The sequence below is a fragment of the Grammomys surdaster genome, unplaced genomic scaffold, assembly GCF_004785775.1.
Source record: "Grammomys surdaster isolate TR1022 unplaced genomic scaffold, NIH_TR_1.0 141, whole genome shotgun sequence".
Taxonomy (NCBI): Eukaryota; Metazoa; Chordata; class Mammalia; order Rodentia; family Muridae; genus Grammomys; species Grammomys surdaster.
In genome coordinates, this window is record NW_021604599.1 from 796,765 (window position 1) to 807,148 (window position 10,384).

The 10,384-nt window shown below is 38.5% G+C and overlaps 1 protein-coding gene across 3 annotated transcripts in view; it reads right to left on the reverse strand.

The window, feature by feature from the left end:
* A1cf (APOBEC1 complementation factor) overlaps positions 1-10,384 on the reverse strand; it is a 73,602-nt gene that overhangs the window by 26,657 nt on the left and 36,561 nt on the right. For all 3 annotated transcript variants that reach the window (XM_028763966.1, XM_028763965.1, XM_028763968.1), the window contains 2 exons: positions 6,059-6,193; positions 3,781-3,911 (listed from right to left, as the gene is read on the reverse strand). In XM_028763966.1, coding sequence (XP_028619799.1) covers positions 3,781-3,911; positions 6,059-6,193 — 266 coding nt within the window. The remainder of the gene's footprint in view (positions 1-3,780; positions 3,912-6,058; positions 6,194-10,384) is intronic.

Below are 10,384 nucleotides of genomic sequence, written 5' to 3' on the forward strand. Positions count from 1 at the left end.
TAGTTATGTGAGTTTTAAATTTTACTTAAGAAAGCACAAATATCTCTCTCACGGATTTAGAGATCATCTGTTTTGTTTTGTTTTCTTGATGGTTAGTGGGCTATGTTCTGATATCATTTGCTAGCAGGAGAGAGTCTAGAATTTCTAAATGTGTATGGCTGGTCAACATCCTTTCCCAGAATTGCCTGGAGACAAAATACATTTTCTCACAAGCCAAGGACATGACTTTAATGTCTCCAGAAGCCAGGCGTTTAGAGGATGCTCAGTGAATATTTGATGGGGAGGAAGATGATGTGATAACTGCAGGTCTTTTCTGGGTAATAGCTTCATTACTCCCTTGAGAAATGGTGGTTGACAGCAAAGTAAAGTGTATTGTTCCTTTCTGGTAGGAAGGTTTCTCTCTCTGGCAGATGGACCACAGCAGAGTGCAAGTCGTGAAGGCAGCATTGTGGTCTTTTCTTGACTGGTTCATGTTGAATTTATCCAACTCCCTGATTTGTAAAAATCCTCTGTGCCTTTACCTTGCTTTTGGTTTCCAAATGGAGATTTGACTGCTCTTGGATACTTTCTTTCCAAATTACTATATTTCCCCCCTTTCTCTGCCCTCCCCACCAGTCACCCCCGCAACTGCCAGTCAATTTACAGAGCACCCAGTCCTTTGAGGGCGAGAGATTTAAGTACCTTATATTTATTATTTGTATGATACCCTGTGAGAAAGAAGTAGTTTTTATCTGTTTTATAGAAAAGGTAGTGAGATTCACTGAGGAGATTGTTAATGAACACTCACTCTGTAGCATGGTGGTATTTATTTCATATCTTCTCTATTTTCAATAGCATTGGCATGCCCCAGTGAGTAACCATGGGTTGAGTAGATACAACTAGCTGTCAATCGCCTGCATAGTCAATTCCACATATGTTTCAAATCAAAAACATCCTTAAGATTACCCTTACTGATAAGATGTCTATATTTCAGAGAAGACTGAGAAATGCAGAATCCTCTCATTCCTGAAACCATATAACTAGAATATATACTTGGTTGGAGTGACTACCTTAGTCTAGGTGAATGTTTTTAAAAATGGTATAATTTTAAACTTTATTTTAAAAATATTTACTTATTTAATTTTATGAGTATATATGAGTACCTACATGTGTGTATGTGTATGGTGCCTGTGCCTGGTGCCTGAGAGAACATAAGACGAGGTCAGGGCCCCTGGAATTGGAGTTACAGACAGTTATTATTCTCCATGTGGATGATGGGAACTGAACCCAGGTCCTCTGCGAGAGCTTCATATGTTCTTAACCACTGAACTATCTCTCCAGCCCCCTGTATATTTTTTATTCGTGATTGCATTATAATAAAGTGAATTTTTTATAAAGCAAGTTGAATGACAGTTTTGTAAAGCCCTTTCCAAATTTGTCAGTGTAGATTATTTTTGAATGATATTTATAGCATCATTGTGTGATATGATCAAGTACAAGGATAAAAGTGATGTTCTAGGAAGTCAAAGGTTTTACCAAAGGGAAACAAAATGTCCTCAGGTCTCCTGATTGGGAATCCAGTTTTCTGCACACCACAGAGATTTCTTTTAGTTCCATAGAGGCTAGTGTGGGAGAGGAGGCCTATTTGTGCTTCCTCTCAGACTAATCTAGAACCCAACATTGGACCTGACCAGCTAAGGCAGTAAAGGTTGCCACACCCAGTCATTCTTCATGTAGCTAAAGAGTTGAAGATAGTTGTTAATTTCTTCCCAGGATTATGAGGATGATTTGTGATGCAATGTACTTTCTCATAAGAAGTAGGAAAATACTAGAGAGGAGGCCACTCTGTCTATGGTCATCAAAGTTAAGATTTCAATAATTTTGCCGGGCAGTGGTGGCACACACCTTTAATCCCAGCACTTGGGAGGCAGAGGCAGGCAGATTTCTGAGTTTAAGACCAGCCTGGTCTACAGAGTGAGTTCTAGGCCAGCCAGGGCTACACAGAGAAACCCTGTCTCGAAAAACCAAAAAAAAAAAAAAAGATTTCAGTAATTTTAAGGTTTGTCCACATTACAGAAAAGGGAAAAATTGATAAATGTGGAAACTGAATCTTGGAGTTGAACTGTGGTAACTTTTATCACCTGTTGGCTACTATGTCCTAAATAACACATTAAGTTTTCAAAACTCATTGACTTAGCTTTACAATCAAACCTGGGAAATGGATATAGTCTCCACTTTATAGATGAAAGTTGGGGCTGGAAAGATGGGTCAGTAGTTGAAGCATGTATCACTCTTGCAAAGGACCCAATTTGGTTCCCAGTATCCATGCAGGGCAGCTCAAAACCAGCTGTTACATCCCGCCACAGGAGATCAGGTGCCCTCTTCTGGATTATGCATGCACACATGTATATGGACACATACAAATGTGCACTCACACACACATATACATACTCATACATAAACACACACATAATTAAAAATAAAGCAAACCCTAAACAAATGACATTGAGTCACCAAGAAGCAATTACTCGCTGGCCCTTAAGTGAAGCTTGGCTGACCCAAAGATTTAGCTGTTGGATAGTTGTTCCTCACCCTTCCAGGTGGTCCAGGGTTTCGTTAAGAAAGGATTTAAGGCAGGTTTTATTCCTGATGATGTTTTTAGAAGACAGTCTTATAGAAACAGGTTATTGGTTATACATTATCAGTTATGCCCTCCTGTGGTCTCATGGTTTAAAATGATGCAGAAAGGCTGTAACTGTGGCCCTTCTTCTGCCTCAACTCTCATACACACACACTATACCTTGCCTGGGGCATCTGATATGCATGTTTAAGGTCAAAGACTTTAAATAGAACACTTCACATGCTTCCTGTTTTTCCCTAGTCTCTCTTTCCCAATGGCGCACCCACTCTCACAGATACTTGGAATCGAATCCCAAGCTATTTGCCTAAATTCTGAATGTGATATCGAGTCATCCTGCTCCTCTTTTCTCTCTGGTTCTTAACCTTTTTTATCCTTTTGCTTGTGATCACTCATTGAGTCCCTGTCATTCCTTGTTTAAATCTAGAATGTGCCTCAGCCTTGGACAAGGTTTCCCTCTTTCAGGCTCTGCTCTACTGTAGTTGGCTGTCTACCCAACAGCCGTAACAATGCTTTAAAATTCATAAAGTCATTTAAAATGATCCTCCAGTTCCAGGTCTTTATATAAATGGGTTCAGATTCTTCAGCAGGGAGGATGTTCTCTAACTGTCCTGCCTTTAACCATTTCTTTCTTTTTCCCCTTCTGGGTTTTTCTTCCTGTCTTTCAAACACATCAAATGTCAATTTTGTTTTAATTTTAGGAATTTTGTATTTCATTATGTTGTTTTCTTTTCTTTGAATTACCTTGTTTGGGGTCTGACTGTCTTGACTGCATTTTTCATCCAAATACCAGATCAAATTTTACTTTCTCATAGACTATTTTCTTAAAACCACCAAATTCAAGTAAGCATTCTCTCCACACAGCCTTCCACCTCCTCAGTTTTATGTTTGCAAGTTATTTATTTAATCTTTTATATTTGTGGTCTATGGGAACAGAGGATATCTTGATATATTAATGAAATTAGTTAATTAATAAGTTTTATCTCTGTGGACTTTACACCCCATACAGTAATGAGATTAAATAAATGTTTAACCAGGTCATTTTTAGCGAAGAAAGACCTAGCATTTTATTCCTAGTTTGGCTGACTATACATTATCTTGATAGAAAACAGATGCAGGTGCAGTTTTGGAATCAACTTGTGTCTAGCAGATGAGGAACTTACCGAATTTCATAATTGTTAAGTTGCTTGATTGCGTTCTTGGCTTCCTGCTTATTTGAGAATGTTACAAATGCATAGCCTCTGTTGTTACCATTAAAATCCATCATCAATCTCATTTCATAAATTTTACCAATCTGTAACGAATAGAAACAGAGCATCCTTATTTACATATCTATACTCCCGAATGTATGTACATCACGCACACACACACACACATACACACACACACACACTTGATACTTGCCGAATTGCCTCCTGCCATGTTTGGCATTTGTAGCCATGGGGAGTGGTTCGCATACTTTTATGCTGGCTTCAGATTAATTATCTAACTCATGGGAGAAGTTGAGTTAAATAAAGAAAATATAGAGAAATGGCATTTCAGCCTCAGCTAACAGAATGTACTTTTGGCTGAGCAAATGACCTTTGTCATACAAGTATCTGGAAATTTATGTAATGTCTTGGGGACCCAAAAATGCATTTGTCATCAGAAGCACGGTTTCCTGCTAGATTTGCCCATGCCTTCTGAGTCGTTCTCTAACGTCTCCAGGCTCTGACCTTTACTTAGCTATGCTCTGTCACTGACATTTATAACAGGAAACGAGGGTGCTCATTTGGGACCTTGCTAACCTAACTTCCTGGCTGTCTTTTCCCCACTGCTATGATGTCAGAATGAGTACAGCGTATTTCATAGGTGGCCTGGGGAGCACTCTTACGTTAGCCATTTCTAGGAGGAAAAGGAATGCTAGCCACAATACAACAATCGAGGATCAGAGCCTCATAGAAAAGGGCACTTGTTCTCCCATTTCCCCTGCTTGCCCTTACTCTCCTTCTGTACTTCAACTATCGTGAGTAATGCGGGCCAAGTAGTTTATTACCTCTAGTTTCTGTAAGCAGGGTGGTGCAAATATATAGACTAGGCATACGTGAAGAGATGCCCTTAAGCCTGCACATTACTTCAGTGCTTGGCTACTTTCTGCTTAGCCTTTCTCTTCTGAACTCCATAGGACTCACTGAGGAGGATCTATTTATTCTTCATGCAACATGAGCACAGTTTTTACCTGTTCCATGTGTCCGCCATTTTCAGGAGTTTTAGTATGCCAGCTAGGATTCTGTGTATAAACCATGGGCTCTGGTTCAGAGACTACACATGCTAACAATTGATTTTTGTCAGGTAGGGTAAGAGCCAAATTCTCATATTAAATGTGTGTGCTGAAAAAAATACACCTAGTAAAGTGTTACAAATTAATTTTCAGATTGTGTTCTTTCTAATTTTGAGTTTAGTTTCAAGATGCCACTTGGAACGAGGGAAATGTATTCCTTCATAGTCATATGAGGACATTGAGTGATCATGTTCTTAATCTGTTCATTACATTAACTAAGACAATTCTACTTGCAGAAGAAAATTTTATTTTTGTCAATGTATATAGATACATAATTAAGCCATGACAAACATACATAATTTCTTATGTACAATGCTGTTCTTTATAAAGTCATAGCAAGATGTCAAATTGGAGCAATATCTTATTGTTGGCAGATTGCTACTCTGCTCTGTATTGTTAAATATACTGAATTTGCAGTGATTGAGCTGCCAGTACCCAGGCTGGAGGAAGAGATATGAATTTGGTAGTTGTCAGCAGTTGTCAGAATTCAATTCATCATTTCAACAGGACAAAGAGCTGGGCAGAGGCACTAATAAAGGGGACAGTCATTGATGTCCAGGGAGATTTTAACACTGTCCATATTTGATGTGTGGGGCTTGGGAGAGAACCATCAAACTGGGCACTGGAGAGATGGCACACTGGGCAAAGTGCTTGCCATACAAGCATGAGGATGTATGTAAAGCCAGTTGCAATAGCACACATCTGCAGTCCCAGGGCTTCTACAGTGATCTGGGATTCCAAGACGGGAGAAATCTGGAAGTTCATGAACCAGATAGCCTTGCATGTACAGCAGTAAACAATAAGAGACCCTGACTCAAACACAATAGAAAGAGAAGACAGATACTACTGGTGCTGTCCTCTGGCTTCTACGCATGTGGATGAGGCTTTCATCCACAGTCACACATATGAGCGTGCACACACACACACACACACACACACACACACGTGCACGCACGCACGCACGGACGCACGCACACACGCACACACGCGTACACACACACATACACACACACCATACACATACATCATACACAGAGATTTAAAGAAAGGTGAAAACAGCAAAACCAAACTAAAGAGAATGATATTTTTCCTCTGAAAGAAGAAATTAAAGTTGGACTCACTTTTTCACACAATGGTATGAGTTCATCCTCAAAAAGGTCCCGGGGAAGTTTCCCAATAAAAATCTCGCAGCCCCTTTCTGGGGGCGTAGCATCCCAGCCTGGCGGAGGACCACCATATTTTCTTTGTCCGTTTTCCTGTGTGTTCAGGGAAGAATGGTGTATGAGAGAGAAAGGAAAACAACAAAATCTTTGGTTTGTTTTTCTCATGTTTAAAAAAATCATTTTAGTTAAGGGCTATTTGGGGAAATATTTGAGATTGTCAAGTAATAATAGTTGATTATCTGGAAGATCAAAGTTAAAGACTTGTTTATGCCCAATGTAGCACTTCTCTGCCTCAAAAGCTTTCTCGAGATAAGCTGGCTGACACATAAAGTACTGAACAATAGAAGTTATTCAAGGATATATTTACATGATTCCTTATCAATTACAATGTCTTAGAGTGAGAGTATCCACTACAAGTCTGGGGAGAGAGCTAAAGTCTGTGGTGCTGTGTTTTTTTGCGTTTTAAGAAATTTATGGTCTTTGACATTTCATTTTACTGTGGTAGAACACTTAAGTGATTCCTAACTTCTTAACAATTAAGGAGATCGTTTGTTCTACTGTTGTAGGAATGTCCCAAAGGCAGGTTATTAAATGATCAATTATAATTGATATCAGGGCTCTGGTTTAATGTTAGAGTTGTGTGTAGTGGCAGCACTGTTAGACTGGATTGTTTTGACTTTGTTCATCACTAACTAGCTGTGGGACTGAGGGTCTCAGCACTTTAGTTTTCTCATGTGCAAAGTATCGGCTACAGCAGCCTTTGTTCAAAGGGTAACCTACGTTAACTAGGCACGGCTTGGCTCTTGGCCCAATACTCAGCTGTTACTAATTCTTTTTTCCCCCTTCTTTCCTAAGTCAAGTCAGGCAATGGAGAGACCCTCTAAATATTAAAAAAATATGAAGATCAACACTTGGAGATGTGAACTGGGTAATTTTTGGGATAACTGCTGAGGGATTTAAGTCTGCTTCCAAAGATGACAAGATAGTAGGGTACGTTTTCTAATGTTGTTCTTTTATGTGAGGAGCAGCAATATTCTCAGTCCAAATAGAACTGACTTCTATTTTTTTCCTCTCTTGACCTAATAGAGGTTCTTTTAGGAGAAGAATGATACTGGCATTTTCTTCCAGTGACAACAATCTGTTTTCCTTGGGAGTTAAAGATCAAAGTTTGGGCACAATCCAGTGCTGCTTGATGCTGCAGTTCATTTGCTGGGGGGAAGATAAAGAAGCCACACTGTACAGCAGCACAGTTAGAACTCTATATCTTCACATTATACTATGACTATTAAAGGGGCCAAAGGTTGGCATTCATCACAAAAGTCAGCATTAATACATTAGGCAGTTTTGTGCCAGGATGCATGGAGTTGTGTAACAAATGTAATATACAGCAGAGAAAGAACAACATCCCACTGTTTCACTCCACCCATCCTCAACAGCAGCTACGGGCAGACACTTCAGTCTGCCTTTCCAAATGTTTTCAATGTATACTTTAAAAAGGTATGTTTTAGTTTAAAGATATCATTTTGCGAGGTGGCTGTTTGTTGCTTAAAATAAAAATAAGTCAGCTTGTAATTCCTCTTTTACTCTCTGTGTATACCAACTGTAGACATCGTTTGTTCGGAGTTTGCCCTAATGCTCTTTGGATTGCAGTATTTAAAAAAATGTCTGCAATCAGGTTCACCTTTATATTCTTAGTATTGCATTTGATGTTGCTTTAAATAATAAAACAAAAGGATGCCTGGGTTACGTTTTTGCTTCAAGCAATTGAGCAGGCTTCATCTAACTAAATCTCACCTTTAACTTAATTTAATCTAATTGTAATTTCTTATCCTATAGTCTTACTCTAGCAGGAAAACCTTGATATCACTAACAAACCAGAGAAATGACGTATTTTTATCTTTTTAGTAAAACAACAACAAAAAGTATGCCCCTGCCAAGAATGTGATATCTATAGCTCAACCAAGAGTTTTCTAAACATATCAATTTGACATTTGTGAAGATGATCAAAGTTTTATTTTTTTGTTTTCCAGCTAATACCTGAATATCAGCTGCTGTATGCCACATAGTATCCTGGCCTCAAAGCAGTGTTTGGTCCAGGAGCCATAGCTGTCCCCATTTTATAGAAGATAAAAGGTCAGAGAGTAATTTGCTAAGGTCATAAAACTGTTGTGTAGAGAAGGCAGAGTTTGAACACAAGAAGCCAGCCTCAGTTTATCAGCTTAATTCACACATATAGTACATAATTACATAGTATATGTAAGTTATGTAACAAAATATGTAATTATATATTACATAATCGTTACATATTATGACCTTAATGTTAGAAAGCCTAGGGACATACAACCAACATAGACATTAAACTCAACATTTGAAAATGTCTTGTTGTGGGGGAGACAGGGAAAGGGGATAACATCTGAAATGTAAATAAATAAAATATCCAATAAAAAAAGAAAATGTCCTGTCAGGAAGGAGAAAGTGTCCTGCCTCACTTAACACTCTTTCCAATTTCCAGTCACTCAATTACACAAAATTCTGGGGAGAACATATCTTACACTGACTGTGTAAGATACAGGTATATAAGCTACAGAGGGCCAAATTATTAAAGCTGAACACCACTCTCTCCCTGGGCCAGATCTTGCTATTTGGGTGATAGCTGTCCCTGCTATACTGTTTCCTGTGAATTTCAGATATTTATAATGCCCAACTAGTTGTTAGAATATACAATATAAATTTGGCCAATATTTTTACCCCTCAGAATGAGGAAATCAAATTCATATTCCCTAATGGCAAAGTGGCGTCTGGAATCTTTGATTTCACAAGACTTCTTTGACTTGAAAATAAATAAGCAATAAGCAGATTGACCTTTTTTGAAGTCTCATTTCTATTGTCTTGACTGCTGTAGTTACTAAAAATACGAATGTGTACTGTATGGGTATCAGAACTCCATTTGCTCATGTGGTTCAGAAGCTTATTAATTGTGTTTTTGTGGTTTCTATAAACACATGAAAAAAATGCCCAATAATAGTCTTGGGAATTGCAGAGTCAGACCAGTTTAGCGATGCCCTGAAGTTCATGCAATGGTGAGCATTTGGCCTGGGAACCACCCACCAGGCTTGGAATGCACCAGCGGGAGAAGTTCAGAGCAATTTGAAGCAAGCCTTGGGCATTAGTCACGGGGTCAGAATAGCTGTCCATTACTCTGAAAGGACAGTGGGCTGATATTTCAGGCCCTATTTTTATAGTTGAGGAGTTTAAAATAGGTAAAGCCAGACTAGAACTGTGCTTTCCCCCTTCTGGCTCGTATCCTCCGGGCCTTACTCTCCTCAGCAACCCAAATATATTAATAGTTTAGGGAAACAGATTAGAGATATTTCCTTAGAGTCTTTTTATAAGTGAGAAGATGTTTATTAAATACTGGAAACTTTTACCTTTCTTTATAATCAGGTCTGTAAAATATTTTCTGTTTCTTCACCCCCATAAATAGGCAGACAACTTTTAACTGCCTAATTTATTCTATTACTCAATTCTAGCTACAAATCCTGTTTCTTTTTTTATGTACTGCATGCCAAGGCTGCCTAGTAACTCAGTTTATATCAATAGTGTTTGGAATTTCCTCCTTCTCAGATATTTCAAGTTTTTCTTGATGAAATTATGGCTACCATCCTCTTGGCCCTGCTTAAAGCCAGATAACTTTGTTTAATGGATCATGCTGTGCAATAAGTCTTAGAATTAATGCTAAAAATTTATTTTGTCCACCACACATTGGAACTTTTTGTACATTTGGGAAAAAATACCTTCTGGAGGTTTTAAGAATGTCAGCTATTTGCGTTTCTATCTTCCCTTGCAACTAGGACAGCCATGGTTTTATTAGTGATAAAATTGAATTCTGGCACAATATTTTAATAGTTCACACTTCAGTGTTGAGCACTTGGGGATGGTGGGTTAATTTTCTCATAATTATAAATCTGTGATGTGCCTTTGGCTTTCATACAGAAGGATATCCCCTTAACCTGATTTTCAAAATTTAAACTTTTAGCAGCAACTATGGGTGGATCCTTTTGAAACATAAATATATGTTCATATGAGCAACACTAAATTGACTCCTTATGTTCTCTCTCTCTCTCTCTCTCTCTCTCTGTTTCTCTCTCTACCTACGTGCCTATCTATCATCTATCTATTATCTATCTATTATCACTAACAATATCAAAGAAGAGATTGGGAATTAGAGAGAGTGAGGGAGAGAGAGAGAGAGAGAGAGAGAGAGAGAGAGAGAGAGAGAGAGAG